The sequence below is a fragment of the Neovison vison genome, chromosome 3, assembly GCF_020171115.1.
Source record: "Neovison vison isolate M4711 chromosome 3, ASM_NN_V1, whole genome shotgun sequence".
Lineage (NCBI taxonomy): Eukaryota > Metazoa > Chordata > Mammalia > Carnivora > Mustelidae > Neogale > Neogale vison.
This window is the reverse complement of record NC_058093.1, coordinates 210,450,240-210,467,376: the sequence shown is the minus strand read 5'-3', so window position 1 is coordinate 210,467,376 and position 17,137 is coordinate 210,450,240. Positions and strand designations below refer to the sequence as shown.

Below are 17,137 nucleotides of genomic sequence, written 5' to 3'. Positions count from 1 at the left end.
ACTCGATCCCAGGACCCTGAGATCAAGACCTGAGCCGAAGGCAGCGGCTTAACCCACTGAGCCACCCAGGCGCCCCTAGCAAATAGTATCTTAAACCGCATATTCTGTTACAATTACTTTTAGTTCTAAAAGTTGCTTTTTTTTTCCACATGGAAACTTAAGAAACAATTCAATCGGTCCTAACTGCCATGAACTAAGTAAATGAATGGAGGTTCAAAATAACACAAATTAATGTTAAGACATCAATTTAAGTAACTGTAGAAAGATAATTTTTTCCGAAATATTTCTGAACTTACATTTCTAAGTGAAAATTCTGACAAACCAACACAGCAACAATTCCTTCATTAAAATCTTACCTTTCCACAATCTCACACAGCCATCATCTCCTGAAGATGCTAGCACTGTTCCTGTTATATTCCAACTCACTCGCCAGACCTGGGAATTATGATTATCAAACTGAGCCACTATATGGATTTCAAATTTTGTTGGTCCACCAGAGGAAGTAAGTTCTTTCCTATTAATAAAAAAACTTCCCTAAGAAATGCTGATTGAAGATTTTATACACACACATACACACACAGAGATCTAATTTTAAAAACACAAATGGTCTCACATACTATATTATTTTTACCATATTACATTATAAAACTGTGCATATCCATAACCACCACCTTCCCTCCCACACCCCTCCAACCTTAAGTCATTGAGAGCTGGGCCATGTCGCTTTCATTTGACTCCCCAGCACCTAGTATGATCCTACCACATAAAAATTATTCAGTAATTATTTCATGGAAGAAAGAAACAGGAGTGCCTGGGTGGCTCAGTCAGTTAAGCGTCCAACTCTTGATTTCAGCCCAGGTCATTATCTCAGAGTTGCAAAATTAAGCCTCATGGCTACTCTAAGCTGGGCTTGGAGCATGCTTAAGATTATCTCTCTCCCTCTTCCTCTGCTCCTCTGGGCCCCCCACCACCCACTCTCTCTCTTAAAAAAAAAAAAAAAAAAAGAAAAACAAAAGAGGATTCCCCCAAACAAAACTGAGAAATAAAATACATAACAATTTTGAAAGGAAAGCTGTAGGAAGGAAAGAATAGAAGGGGGAAAGGAAGGAAAAAGGAAAAGAACTGAAACTCACAATTCCAAAACTAAAGATTGAACAGATTATTCACAAGAATGTCTCAGTGCTAATTTAATTTTCCTAAGTAAACTCCCACCTCTCATTTGTTCAAACATTTACAGAGTACCAATTATATTCAGAGGATCCAAATCATATCAGCCTAAAGAAAATGCAATTAAGAAAACATAAATCTCCTGTCTTTATTCCATTCCCCAACCCCAAAACTCATATATTTGTAGATAAAATGTTCAATAAAGAAGCCATTCTTCAGTTCACAGTTGCCCCTTCACTCTTCTCCATGGAAGAAAATTAAGAATAGTTTTAAATTAGTAATTGCTTCAAAAACTCACCTCACAGGCTTTAATGTAAAAATCCTCACATCTTTGGTTGCTATGGCTAGAATATGGAAAGACCTTCCCAAGTTTGGAGCAAAGGCAATGTCATGCACAGGATCTGTGACTGTCATGAGGGTTTCAGCTTTTGCATATTTCCTAATGAAAAACCAATTCAGATAAAAATTTCAGAAATGAAAATTTTTAAAATTTGAAGCAGTGTTTACCTCAGCAGTATACAATAAGGCCAAAGCCTAACCCCAGAAACAGAAATGTGACCTAATTTAGAAAAAGGATCTTTGCATATATAATTAAGGATCTCAGGATAAGATCATCCTGGATCATTTGCATAAAAGACAGAAAAGGAGAAACAGACAGAGAAGGCAGCATCTGAAGACAGAGGGAGAAACTAAACTTACGCAGCCACATGCCAAGGACCTCCCAAAGCCACCAGAAGCCTGAAGATGAGGAAGGACTGTGGAGGAAGCACGCCCTGACTACACCTTGATTCAGATTTCTGGCCTCTAGAACTGTGAGAATAAATCTCTGTTTTAAGCCATTAGTTTGTAGTAATTTGTTATGGCAACACTAGTAAACTAATAAAGCCGCCTGGGTTTCTTTCTTTGACTTCCTAAGTTTAGCTTAGAACCGTTTTAAAAAACTTGAATTATTAAATGAGATCCTGATTCATTAGCCATTAATATCTAATTCCAAGAAAAGAGTAATTCAATTCCTAAGTACTTGAGTATAAATTGAAAAATGAACCTGGTAACAGCAAGAATTTTAGTGGGGATAAAGGAATCTACACCAAAGTCTACTTCATCCCTACAATTCTATTTCTCTATTTGCAAACAGAGAAGAAAACAATGAAGGAGACAACAGATTAAGAGTTTCCTATTCCATTTTTCTATGTCATCGATTGAATATCAGAGACAGAAGTGAAGCACAGAACCCTGTGTGTAACGGAGGAGTCAGAGAAAGGCACCTACCTTACCTTCCTCCTCTGAAATACTAGTGTTCCCAACATTCTATGCTTGGCCTTCTTTTCACCTCAACATTTTTCTCAAATGTCTCCAAGCCAGGGCATGCCTCATTGTTTTTTCCTTAACCTCTCCTCACCCTATATTGCTCACCCTGAGTAATCTAATCCACAGCCTTGCTGCTTCTACTCTTCTACTCCTGACTTCTGTTTGATCTTAGACAAATCATTTTACCTTGATCTGTTTCTTCATTTATAAAATGGTGCTAATATAAAAGCTACCTACCCTATTCATAAGATGATTGTTAGAATCTGAATTTCATAAAATATGTGAAAATGCCTTATATAAAAGAAGGCACTTACATCACTATGAAGACCAGGTCTTTCTTAATATTTTCACTCACCAAAGTAATAACAATATCCAATACTGGTTAATTGGACAAATGTCTCCTGTGTACTAAATGGTGTTATTACTTACAGGAATATCAACTAAGTATTCATCACTGCATGCTACACAGTCCACTGTCACTCTATGTTAACATGTTCAATCTATATAAGAACCTTTGAACAACTCTTGCTTCAAAGAACCAGACCAAAAAAAATCCAAAAATGGGTGAACTTAAAGGTCTGATAACCTCTCACACACACACACAGATACCTTTACCTACCCAATGCCAATTGCCAGTCATATGTAGAAAATACCAGGCACTTGCTGTTTGACTCCCTTGCATCTAAAGCATGGTAAGTGACCCAATTCTGGCCAGGGGACCCAATGAAAAAGCCTGCTAAGACGCTTTCAGAAAATATTCTCTCTCCCTAATATAAAGAGACATGAAAGCAAATGCCCTTCTTTGTATTTGCATGTGAAAACCTAGAAAGGCTCTTGTGATCTAAGAGGGAGCTGTCACCACACACTAAGTATGACAGCAAAAAAAAGGAAAATACCAAGACCACTGCACCAAGTGAGCTGCTTAATTGACCCCAGAACTGCTCTGCTGCCAGGCTCCTTGTTATAGGAGATAATGCAGGAAATCCAGCTCCTAATCTAGATTTATTCTGCTAGCTAAGAGATTCATTCGGTTATCTTTATCATTGAATTCATTTAAGTTTTAGGTTCTTTTCTATCTGCCCTGTATTTTCTTTCAGAACTAACTAGAAGTTCTAATCCCTTTATTCAAATATTATTTATGAAGTACTTTTCATTCTCCTATGTTTTAGAAATGATCCCCCTTTTAAATTTTCAATTTATGCCTCCAAACTCATTCTGTTCAGCTAAGGCTGAAAGAAATTACTTTAATAATATTAACTCTTCATGAAGCCTCTTTAAAATATGCTATTAGCAGGGTGCCTGGTGGCTCAGTGGGTTAAGCTGCTGCCTTCAGCTCAGGTCATGATCTCAGGGTCCTGAGATCGAGTCCCACATCAGGCTCCCTGCTCAGCAGGGAGCCTGCTTCCTCTTCTCTCTCTCTGCCTGCCTCTCTGCCTACTTGTGATCTCTCTGTCAAATAAATAAATAAAATCTTTTAAAAAAATAAAAAAATAAAATAAAATAAAATATGCTATTAGGGGTACCCTGGTGGCTAAGTCGGTTAAGCATCCAATTCTTGGTTTTGTTTTAAGTCATGATCTCTGCCATGGGATCGGGCCCTGCATCAGACTCCATGCTCAGCAGAGTCTGCTTGGGATTCTCTTTCTCTACCCCTCCCCTGTCATGCATGTGCACACTCTCTCACTCTCAAATAAATCTTTTTAAAAAATGTTTATAGGGCAGGGGGTAGGGGGTTAGGGATAGAGTTATGGACATTGGGGAAGGTATGTGCTATGGTGAGTGCGATGAAATGTGTAAGCTGATGATTCACAGACCTGTACCACTGGGGCAAATAATACATTATATGTTAATCAAAAAAAATGTTTATAGGGCATCTGGGTGGCTCAGTCAGTTAAGTGTCTACATTCGGCTCAGGTCATGATCCCAGCACATCAGGCTCCTTGCTCGGTGGGGAGCCTGCTTCTCCCTCTGCCTCTCATGAATAAACAAATAAAATCTTTTAAGAAATGTTTATTTTTAAAAATGTGCTATTAATATTGCTCATAGCTTTAGTAGCTTAAAAGGTTACAAAAGCCTCAAAAGTTCTAGAGGAAGGTTCCTATAATCTAGAACTATGTTGGCCAATACTGCAGCCACTAGCCACATGTGCCTATCTAAATTTAAATTTCTAAAAATAAACAAATGCAGTTCTGCCGCTGTAGTAGCACATTCTGAGCTTCCACAGCTGCATGTGGCTAGTGGCCACTACGTTAGCTGGTACAGGCATGGGTCATCAGCAGCAGCAGCACAGCAAGTTCTACTGGACAACACTGTGTAAGCATAGACTCTCTGAAGAAATCAATAATCTGGGAAGTTAGAGGGCTGGTGTAAGAACTCCGCAAAAACCCTAGAAACATTCTGAATTGCAAAGCCCAAAGGAATCAGTGGTCCCCCCCTTAGCCAGTCTTGCTTCTCACAGTTTGTTACCCACGATCAAACTGCCATCCAGAAGATGATCTCCTGATATATCATCAGAAGGTCAGCAGTAGCCTAACGCTATGTCACAGGTCTACACCATTCCCCTCCTGCCGTCTCATCACATTATTATCTCACATCATCACAGGAAGAAGTGTGAGTCCAACACAGTAAGATATTTTGAGAAAGACTACCTTCATATCATTTTTATTTAGTGTATTATTTCAATTCTTACATGTTACTACTAGCTACTATTGTTAATCTCATACTCTGCCTCACTTATAAACTTTATCATAGGTAGGTATGTATAGAAAAAAATAGAGTATATACAATTTCATACTATTTCAGGTTTCAGGGAGCCACTGGGTGGTCTTGGAACATATCCCCTACAGATAAGGGGAAAACTCTAGTTCTTTTCTGCTTCTGGCCCTGCCCAATATCTGGTTCCTCGACTCAAGACTGTTGTCTAGCACATGTGAAGCCCACTTGAACAACTGATGTGTGCTCTCTTTTCCTATAAGACCCTGAATACACCTCTTTACAGCTCTAAGAGGTGTTGCAGGTATCACAACATGACCCAACATAAATTTTCCATCATGTGCTGCTATACTCTACTCAAATCTGTCCTATTTCCAGATGCTCTTATTTCAAGAAATTACACACCATCCACTGAACTATTAAGCCAGAACCTTGAAAGTCATCTCAAAAGCTTCCCCCATTCTTCACCTTCTACATCCAGTCATCAGATCCTATTCAGACCATTTAATTTATTCTCCAACTGCCTACTTCTCTCAATCCCCATTGCCACTACTCTATCCCAAAGCCACTACAATCTCCCACCTCAACCTCTGCCCTCAAAAATACTTTCCATACCTATGGAAGAGTTAAACTACAATGCAAGCCCATCATTCCCCAACTCAAAAATCTTTCAATGGCTTCTCATTTCCCATAAAATAAAATCTAAACATGGAACACTAGGTCTCACAGATCTAAGTTTTGTTTCTCACCACACTCCTTTTTGCCTATTTCATTTCAACTACAATAAAAATATATTGGTTCTCTCTTGTTCACGTACCTTATCATTTGTAGTTTTCTCCATTTGGAATGTTTTGCCCTCTTTGGCTAACTTTTACTCATCCCGTAAGTTCTGTCTGGAGAACCTTCCTGGCCCTCTCCACCCCCGGTATAGTAAACCCTTAACACCCCAATTCTCCCAGTTTATAAAATTCATCATCACTTTAATATTTTTGTTTGTTTTCCCAGCGAGATGGTACATACTGGAAAATCAGTCACCTTCTCCTCTATACCATTTAATTTTATATTATCAGAGCCTACCACAGAACTTGGCATAGCACAGGAATTAGTAAATAGGTAATGAATCATGCATAATTCAATGAATGGATAAAGAAATAACATTTTTAAAAATTAAATGCAATTTGGGACACTATTTAAACCAAAGCAGTACTAACCTGGTATTTTCATTATACTCGAAAATCTGAACCTTGGCCATTGCGTTTGGACTACTGTCATCACTTCCTACAGCTATCATGGGGGAATGAGCACGAGAGCTAGAAATGAAAAGTAAAAACTTTTTTACATAATTATCAAGTTAATATACATCTAATTCAGAGAATTAGAAAAACCTGGCATCAAGAAGCTCTACAATCCACAAATAAGCATGTCACTACCATGACTAGATCCCTGCCATACATCTGACACAGCCACACCTTGGAAAGGTATGTCCTTGAGAATGCTCAACATGGGGACAAATAATACCATCCTTTTGCTAATAGACAGTAATTCTTGCGGCGTCTAGTAACTCAAGGGTAAGCAACTGACTCATGATTTTTGGCTTGGGTCATTAGATCAAGCCTCATGTCGGGCTCTGCACTCATCACAGAGTCTGCTTGAGATTCTCTCTCTCCTTCTCCCTCTGTCCCTCCTCCTGCTCGTGCACAATCTCTTTCGTGTGCTCTCTCTAATTAAATAAATGATTTTTTTTAAAAAAGTAGCTCTTCTCCCAAAAGGTTTCAAGCATTCAGTAGAGTTTAAAAAAAAAAAAAAAGAGCCGGAGGTCTTAGAATTCTTCTTCCTGAAAGATTTGGTCATTAACTATGAAAGGAAAAGTAATCCTATGGTGACCAATTCATGGCAAAAGGATTTTAAGTGCTTTGTACAAAAAGAAGAAACCCTGACAGAAGGAAGAAAAGCAGAAAAAGATCAACCCTCAAGAAGGCATGCTCCCCACATGTCATTCTCTTCTTTAGATTCATTTGTGGTCAACTTCATTTTTAAAAAGTCAAAAGAGGGGCGCCTGGGCGGCTCAGTGGGTTAAAGCCTCAGCCTTCAGCTCAGGTCATGATCCCAGGGTCCTGGGATCAAGCCCCGCATGGGGCTCACTGCTCGGCAGGGAGCCTGCTTCCTCCTCTCTCTCTGCCTGCCTCTCTGCCTACTTGAGATCTCTGTCTGTCAAATAAATAAATAAAATCTTAAAAATAAATAAAGTCTGTTAAAAAGACAAAAGATAATAAAAGCATGACCTCTATTGAAGTGAACTCTAGGTTGAATTTTTTTTTAATTTCTATGCCTAGTTACCTCAATACTGATTTCCTTTGCCTCCCTCATCCAGATTAAGTAATATCCCTATGAACTGACCCCTTGTTAAACCTCTGACCTTGTCATCTGCCAACCTCATAAAGTTGAAAACAGAATGTGGTAATTAAAAAAAAAAAAGGTTTAGTTCTTTATTAATAAAGCTTTACAGCACTCTAAAACTGGCAGAGAGAGGGACAAGAAGAAACAAAAATTAAGGTGCCCCATCCCCAAGTCAAGTCCTCCTGAAATTCAGGGATACCCCAGCCCACCAGTTCCCTTGGTTTATACTCCCTACAAGGGAATTTTGCCAACACTCTACCTACTCAGTTGAAACTCAGCCAAGCCCTAGGTAAGAGAGTGTGCTACTAAGAAAAAAGAGCACCTAACAGTAGAAAAATACCAATACTGGTTCCTAACTATAAATACTACTCTTGTTCGTAACTACAAAAAAACAAGCAAAGACTAACACACAAGGAAACCAAGATGCATGAAAATAAAGACCAAGGTATACAAATGATCTCTGAGCAAGTAGATACAGCCAATCCTTATCATCTGCAAGTTCTTTATTTGTAAACTGCCTGCTTACTAAAATTTGTTTGTAACCCCCAAAATCCAATACTTGGGGCTTTCACGGTCAACTCATGAATATGCCTGGAACGGCTCTGCAAAAAATGAATCATCCAACCTACATGTTTCATGCTGAGGTCAAACAATGTAAGGCTATGCCTTCTTATTTCAGCTCTCACACTGAAAACAAGTGTTGCACTCTATTTACCACCATGCTTTTTGCATTTTTGTGGTGGGTTGGTGATTTCTTTTTTAAAAATGGTCCCCTAACGTGGTATTGCAGTACAGTCTAGTGTTTCTAAGTTTAGCAAAAAGGCTATGATATACCTTATGGAGAAAATACTGTATTAGATAACTTTGTTAAGGCATGAGTTTTAAGGCTGTTGGCAGAGTTCAATGTTAATGAAATCAGCAACATATGCTAAATAAGGTATCTTTAAACACAAACACTCATAAAATAAGGTTAAGTATTTATTAGTTGACAAAAATGTGATCAAAGGCTCATGGGAAACCAATCCCATATCTCCCCAAGGAGTAAAATATGCAGTTGTTCCCTTGCCAGTTATAAGCAATGTAACAAAATATTAGAAAATGGGTGAATGAGAGGAATAAGCAAAATAAGCTAATTTGTTTAAAAAAAAAAAAAAGAGGTGAGTCCATATCTAATCTAAAAATTGGTAAATCACTAAGTTGAAAATGGATACACTATCTGAAATTCTGATAATTACCAATATAACTAAAAAACCATCATCGACATTCCCACAAATAAGATCTCTCTAACCAGCTGGCTCCATTGGTGAAGCATGCAACTCTTGACCTCAGGGTTATAAGTTCGGCTCCACGTTGGAGGTAGAAATTACTTAAAATCTTAACCAAAAAAAAAAAAAAAAGGAGATATCTATCTAGTCATACCTTGAGAAATGGAAAGCTTTTGTAAATGTACTAAATTCATCTTTCTTATAGTGAGTATAGGTACTGTTTAAAGCTAACATAGCAAGAACCTGAGGCATAAGTAAATAAATATACTAAATATAATAGCAACTGGGGTGCCGGGCTGGCTCAGTTGGGAGAGCATGCAACTCTTGATTTTGGGGCTGTGGGTTCAAGCCCCATGCTGGGTGTAGAGATTACTTAAAAACAAAATCCTTAAAAAATTTTTTTAAAAATTAAAAAAAATACAATAGCAACTGGCAGAATTAAAATCTAAAATCAGAACTATGGAGGGCATTTTTAGCAGGTAGGGGAACTTTTAACCTTTCATTTTGTACTCTTCTAGATTTGAAATTATTCTTTTTCTTTTCTTTTTAAAGATTTTACTTATTTGAGAGAGAAAGCAAGACCATGGTGGGGGAGGGTGGGTCAACCAGGTGCCCATGAAATTTTTTCTCTACCAAGTAATTCATTATTCTTTTATTTTAAAAATAACTTAATAGAAAGCAACTATGAGGAGCACCTGGGTGGCTCAGTTGCTTAAGGGTCTATCTTTTGGGTCAGATCATGATTCCAAGATCCTGGAATTGATCCCAATGTCAGGCTCCCTGCTCGGCAAGAGTCTGCTTCTTTCTCTCTCTCTCTGCCCCTCGCACCCACTCATGCTCTCTCTCATAAATAAATAAAATCATTAAAAAAAAGCAACTATGATATAGTATAGCAGTTAAAAAAACAATGTAAAACTAGATATATATACTAATACACTGTGAAATACCCGCAATATATTTGTAAATGAAAAAAGCAAATTTCAAATAAGGAGAATATATGTCTATACACGTCTGTGTGTTCTGGTCTACCTTTACATGATAGTATATGTGCATGTTGCCTATATTTGTGTATTTAAAAACACATTGAGTATTTATTTGTATATACATGGAAAAAGCCCAGAAGTTGTACACCCAAATATTTACAATGGCTGGCTTCTTCTACGGAATAAAAATAGGGGACAAGAGACATAACAGGGTGAGGGCAGATTAAAGAGAATTTTTATTCTACATAACATGTATTTTTAAAAATAATAAACATGACTAAGAAAACATTTTAAGGAAATTAACCCATCAAATGCTTAGCTTAAAAATTACTAATTTGCAAAAAAAAAAAAAATTACTAATTTGCTTTACTAGGATTATATTATCAGGTTTTCTGTGTAAGCTTACCTTGAAGGATTCCAAGAAATACAACTACAGCTTAGCTTACATGAAATCTCGTGCTGCAGAGACCACTGGCTGAGATTCATAACATCTGGAGCCTCATATATTCTTACTATACCATCTGCCGAACAGGTTGCTAACATAAGGCCCATATGTTTAGGAGCAAATTTCACATCGGTAACAGATGTTCTGCTATCCACTAGAGTTGTCCTCTTAACCTGAAAAAAAAAAAATTATTTACATACAAAAAGGAAGGATGGTAGAGTAGAAAGAACATGGGTTCTAAAATCCCACTGCCATTTTACTAAGTATAGAACCTTGAATAAGTTATTTAAAAACCACCGGGGTCTCAATTTCCTCCACAGCAAAATACCACATACACAGCTGGCAATCCGTAACAAATTAGTGACCTATAATTAATTATTCCCTTTAAGGTAGAAAAAAAGTTTGCCTTAGAAAGTCTAACTTTATTAAGAGTGCAAAAACTCTGCCTTAAGGAGACCAGTCACTAAACTACAAACTGTTTGAATTTTAATATAGGTAGTTTTGTTTTGCACAGTATGCTGCAAGCAGTAAATTACACGAATTAAGATTCTTTAACAGTAAAATGGAAAGCATGCAACTTCTTCCTTTAAACATAAATGCCAGTTAGCCCTACTTGGATTACCACCAACCACTTTAAGAGAAGGCGTTTACTAGAGACCAAGAGAATGGTACAAAGCTGGCATTGTGATAATTAGAGAATGCCAACAGAGCATATTCAAGCTACTTTCTGGCATCTAGATTTCTGACTGAAAATATCAACAAAATTTAGAAATCAGGACTTTATTGTCTATGGTTACTAAAATACATCTTAAGGAGTCTCAATAGTAGAAAAAGAGCACATAAAACTCCAAAGATTATATCCTTGCAAACATCTGTCTATGAACACCACTGAATAATCAATACCAATACAACTGCTGAAATATTAAATACATTAATGACAGCTGATTTAACTAAATACAAATAAATATACAGATATCCCCTACTTTTCTAAGGTTTATGTTACAGCACTTTGCTTTTACAAAGACCTACTTCAGTACCTTTCTTGCTAACCAAAAGAAATCTGAAGAGGATCCCAGCTTTTGTGACAAGAGAAAATAGCATTGTCATTTGTTTTACAAGTCTTTAGAGGCAGCAAGCACCCTCATGTATAAGAATGGCACCACCCAGCTCCTTCCCTGAGACCTACACAGCATCTCAGCATCAAGCCTCAAGAGCTTTGAACTGTGTCTGTAAGCATCTGTGCTTTATCTTGATTTATGTTGTGCTAACATTAGCAAAGTGTGTCTTAAGGCATCAGAAAAGCCTAAAAGAGGTTATTTTTTAGCTCAGGAACACTCAAAAATTCTTCCATATAAGTTAATGCTAACTGATTCTCTACTTTATGGCCGTTTCAGCTTATGAAGGTTTTCCTAAGAATGCTCTACATTCATATAAAGGGAGAAACCTTTACCTCTAAGTTCAAACAAAAATCCTTTCTATGCCACCACTCCTCAACCCAACCTACCATTCTAATTAACCCATTCCTGACTGTTAGAAAACTCCCTCCAATTTTATACATTTCCCTTCTCTCCTCCCCGCAAGCAGTGGTTTTCCCTAGGGTAAAGGCAATTAAACCAACCCCTCCCAACATTAAAAAAAAAAAAAATTTAAGGGCACGTGGCTGACAACTCCACTTCTCAGGGTTGTGAGTTAGCTCCCCACGCTGGGTGTAGAGGTTATTTCAATCAATCAATCTTAAAAAAAAAAAAAATTATAAAACTGTGAATAGCATGCAAGCTACAAACCTGGAGTAATCAGAAGAATATGATATTGGCATTAAGGAGAGACACATAGGCCAATGGAACAAAATACAATCCAAAAATAAACCTTCTTTCTATATATAGTCAATTGATTTTTTTTCATTATTTCTTTTTCTTTTTTTTTTTTTTTTAATTTCCTTTCACTGTTTATGCACCACAACCAGTGCTCCATGCAATACTGGCACTCCACAACACCCACCACCAGGCTCACCCAACACCCCCACACCTCTCCCCTCCAAAGCCCGGGATATGAACCATGAGAGACTGTGGACTCTGAGGTACAGTCGACTGATTTTCAATGAGAACACCAAGACCATTCAAAGGGGAAAGCGTCTCTCCCTATCTGATGGTGGCCCCCAAATGTGGAGAAGCCTGAAAAACAGGCAGTGAAAGGATCCACCAGATGCAGAACAAAGGAGGTAGGTATAGGAATTTATCCAATGCACTGTAAGGGAGTGCCAGGCAGGACAGCATAGAGACTGTCTGCTAGGAGGCAGTGGATGGGGGCTGTATTTAAAAGAGGAAGACAAGGAGGTATGGGGACTTCTGGGATTTTCCCTTTTTTGGTAACTGTGCCAGGTTGTAAGCAGCCCATTAGTTAGTTAGGGCCTATGGATATTTTGAGGTGGGTGGCCCTTATGGGCCTGTTTGTATTCAGCCTTGCTTTACATTCCACTGTTCGAGCCTTTTGTCTAAAAGCAGCCTCTAAAAAGAGCAGTCATTCCAATAAAAGATACTGGGGGAGGGTATGTGTTATGGTGAGCACTGTGTATTGTGTATTGTGATGAATTATAGACCTGTACCCCTGAAACAAATAATACATTTAATAACTTAAAAAAAGATACTGGGGCGGTGGGCACCTGGGTGGCTCAGGGGGTTAAAGCCTCTGCCTTCAGCTCAGGTCATGATCCCAGGGTCTTGGGACAGAGCCCCACATCGAGCCCCACATTGAGCCTCACATGTGCCTCACATGAGCCTCAGCAGGGAGCCTGCTTCCCCCTTCTTCTCTCTGCCTGCCTCTCTGCCTACTTATGATCTCTGTCAAATAAATTTTTAAAAAAAATCTTTTTAAATCTTTAAAAAAAAAAAAAGATACTGGGAAAACTGGATATTAACACACAAAAGAATAAAGTTGGAAGCACCTGGCTGGCTCAGTTGGTAAAGCATGTGACTCTTGATCTCAGGGTCATGAATTTGTGCACTGAGGGTAGAGATTACTTAAAAAAAAAAAAAAAAAAAAAAATGTACATTTACTTTACACCATATACAAAACTTAAATAAAAATGGAAAAAAAAAAAAAAAAGACCTAAATGTAAGAGCTAAAATTTTAGGGATGCCTGGGTGGCTCAGTTAAGTGTCTGCCCACAGCTCAGGTTATGATCCCAAGGTCCTGAATCATGCTCCTTGCTCAGCAGGGAACTTGCTTCTCCCGCTGCCTGCTGCTCCCCGTGCGCGCACTCTCACTCATCTCTGACAAATAAAACCTTTTTTAAAAACCTACAATTTAAAAAAAAAAAAAAAAACCTACAATTTAATACTCTTAATATAAAACTTTGGAGAAAGCCTTTTTGACATTGGATTTGCCATGGTTTCTTGAATATGACACCAAAAACACAGGAAACAAGAAAAAAATAAATTGGACTTCCTGAAAATTTTAAAATTTTGTGCATCAAAGGACACTGTCAAGAGAGAGAAAAGGCAACTCACAGAACAGGAGAAAATATTTGCAAATCATACCTGAGAAGGTACTAATAGCCAGAATATAAAGAACTACGTACAACTCAACAGCAAAAAACAAACAACCCAATTTTAAAAATGGGCAAAGGACTTGAATAGATATCTCCCTAAAAAAGTAAAGGACTCTGGTACCAATGCCAATTCAGGGACTGCTGGAGAGGAAATAACCCCCCCAACAACTAATTCTGACATAGCAACAGGCTGTCTGAATTCAAATCTATTCTGACACTATCTACCCAGAAATAGCATCAGATTCCACAAATTATCAATCCCGTAGGACTTCCCACACTTCAGAAACATGAACAGTTAACAAAACGCAGACAGGCAATCTGCTTAAAAGATACCATTTATTATTAAAGGATGTAATCTTCAGCCAGATGAAGAGATGTAAATTGCAAAGTAAGGGTTAAAGCATGAGAAGCTTCTATGTCCTCTTCTGGCCTACAACTCTCCCAACATCTCCACCTGTTCACCAACCCAAAAACCCTCTGAACCCATGTTCTTTGGGGTTTTTATTGAGACTTCATTACATAGGCATGACAGATTAATGCACCAGCCATTGGTGATTAATTCAACATCCAACACCTCTCCCCTCCCCAGAGGTCGGGGGTGGGACTGAAGTTTCACCCCTCTAATCACATGGTTGGCCCTACTGGCTACCAGCCCCCAAAGTCACCCCATTAATATAGAAAAAGATGCATTCATCACTTTCAACATTTAGAAAATATCAACAACTCCTGGAGCTGTAAGTCAGGAACTGTATTAGGAAGACCAAACACATAAGAAAAATGTATTTCTTATAAATCAAAACATTATAAAACATACACAAATGGCCAATTAGCACACAAAAAGATGTTCAACATCACAAACCATTAGGGAAATGCAAAAAAGAAGAAGAAGAAGAAGAAAGACCTCCATAAAGAGACACCATTTCACACCTACTAAGACAGCTGCAATAGAAGAACAAAAACCGCAAACATTGGTGAGGACATGGAGAAACTGCAACACTCATGCATTGCTGGTGGAAATGTAAAATGGTATAGCCATTGGAGAAAACAATTTAGCAGCTTCTCAGAAGTTAAACACAGAACTACCATATGAGCCAGCAATTCTACTCCTAGGTACATACACAAAAGAACTGAACCCAAGATCTGAAACAGGTATCTGTACAATAATGTTCATAGTAGCAATGTTAGTTAGCTAGGATGCAATGGGAAACCTACTCAAATAAGAAGGCTCAAAGGAAGAAAAAAAAAGGCTGAAAGCTATCAGCAAAGGGGAAGGGGGAAGGGATAAAAGCAGGGAAGAATGTGTTTTGTTTTGGAGAACCGAAAGTCCCAGCCAAGGAGACCCCCGACTAGGTGTTTCACCTCATAACCCCTTAGGTGAGCCACTCTGAGCTGTACTAGAGCTGAGGACAAGCACAGAAGCCCTTGACCTTTAGCTCCTTATATTAAGATCTTCTACGGGCAGAGTTTTCCACCATTTTTTGAACACACATGTGTTTTTTTAACAAGCATGCTGATATGCTAAGCATGTGCAACTGAACTGAAGTATTTATGCAAGCTCCCTGTCCCTGCCCCCTATACACTGAATAAAAGCTTCCTTTACAAACTCCACTCACAAGTGCTTTGGAAACTATCTCCTTGTCTCCTTACTTGTAACAAATAATAAAAAGTGTTTTGCTTTCAACACTTTCTGGGGTTGTGTTCAATTTGACGCACCCCAAACGGCAAATCCATTGAGTTCGGTTACAGCATTATGTACAATAGCTAAAAGGAAGAACCCAACAGTCTATCTACAGATAAACGGATAAACAAAATGTGGGGTATACACAAAATGTGGGGTATACATACAACGGAACATTATTCAGCCATAACAGGAGTGAAACTGATAAATGTGACAACATGGATGGACCTGAAAACATTCTGCTTAGTGAAGTAAGCCAGACAGAGGACAAACACTATATGAGGTAGCCACAGCAGCTGAATTGACAGAAGTAGAACAAAGGTTACCAAGGGTAGGGAGAATGGAAGGAGGAGGTACTATTTAATGATAAAGAGCTTATGCTGGGAATGACAACGCTTTGCTATAGATATTAGTGATGAATACAAAGCATTGAAAATGTAATTAATGCTACTGAATTGTACATTTATAGTTAACATGTTAAATACATATAAACCACAATTTATAAAGTGCAGCAGAAAAAAAAGAGCAGTACTGACAACACATAAACATTAGCATTGGATGGTGAAGAGGACTATTAGGAACAGAGAAGAAAACACTATATTAATATCCTTAAAAAGGCACAGAATATATCCAGAATATAGAAAAATCTCATAATGGTGGTTGCCTCTAGGAAATAAACTGTGTGGCCAAAGAGAAGGAAGTTGTCACTGTTTACACTCATTTTTACCTTTCACATTTTATACCTTGTACCTGATTATCTATTACAAAAAATAAAGAGGGAGGAAAAAGAAAACATTGGAATGGGTCTTAAAGGTAATCTGGTTCAATTCTGGAGTTTGGCCAATACAGACACTATACTCTTGTTGAAATTCGAACATTCAATCAGGGAAGAGCTAGAGTAAATAGCAGATACAGATAAGAATGTATTTTGTAAGAGGCAAAGGTAACCACAAAAGAGAAAAAACAATTTTTTAATGGATTTTTAGAGGGCACTCACTGTATGACAAAGGAAATACCACAGATCCATCATGAAAGTTATAATTAAACAATGCCACTATGTTCCTCAGTACCACTTCAGGCCCAAGACAAAATTAAATAAACAAGTAGGAGAAAAACATGGAAGAGGAAAAAAATGGAAATAGTAAATATAGAGGGGAGTGGGAACATCTTATCAAGTGCCTGAAGTGTTCTTGGAAAGACATGCTCCTGGACATTCATGCACCCTTCTCCCCATTCTAACCTCCCAACCCCTGAAAACCAACAAATGTCTCACCCAATGACTCTGTCCTCGAAGTTTATCATTTGATTCTCCTACTATTTCTTCCCACACAGCAGCTGTTCGGTCAAAAGAACAAGAAGCCAAAACCTGTCCAAATTCAGGATGGGCCCACGTCACACGCCACACAGATCCACTATGTGTCTGAAGAATTATTAAAAAAACAAAAAAACAAAAAGCTGACTTTACTCATGTTTCAAACATACAAAATTTTACTTGAGGAAATACACCACAGATGTGTTTACTTCAATAAGAGCAGAAAGCTATTTAATTTCTTTTTTTTTTTCGAGTTTTTTTTTTTTTAATTTATTATTTGACAGAAACATAGCGAGAGAGAGAACACAGCAGGGGGAGTGGGA

At 38.0% G+C, this 17,137-nt stretch overlaps 1 protein-coding gene across 2 annotated transcripts in view; it reads right to left on the bottom strand.

Moving 5' to 3' along the window:
* SEH1L (SEH1 like nucleoporin) overlaps positions 1 to 17,137 on the bottom strand; it is a 29,281-nt gene that overhangs the window by 4,894 nt on the left and 7,250 nt on the right. For both annotated transcript variants that reach the window (XM_044243660.1, XM_044243662.1), the window contains exons 3-7: positions 16,776 to 16,922; positions 10,239 to 10,450; positions 6,399 to 6,497; positions 1,466 to 1,606; positions 357 to 514 (exon numbers count right to left, since the gene is read on the bottom strand). In XM_044243660.1, the coding sequence (XP_044099595.1) occupies positions 357 to 514; positions 1,466 to 1,606; positions 6,399 to 6,497; positions 10,239 to 10,450; positions 16,776 to 16,922 (757 nt within the window). The remainder of the gene's footprint in view (positions 1 to 356; positions 515 to 1,465; positions 1,607 to 6,398; positions 6,498 to 10,238; positions 10,451 to 16,775; positions 16,923 to 17,137) is intronic.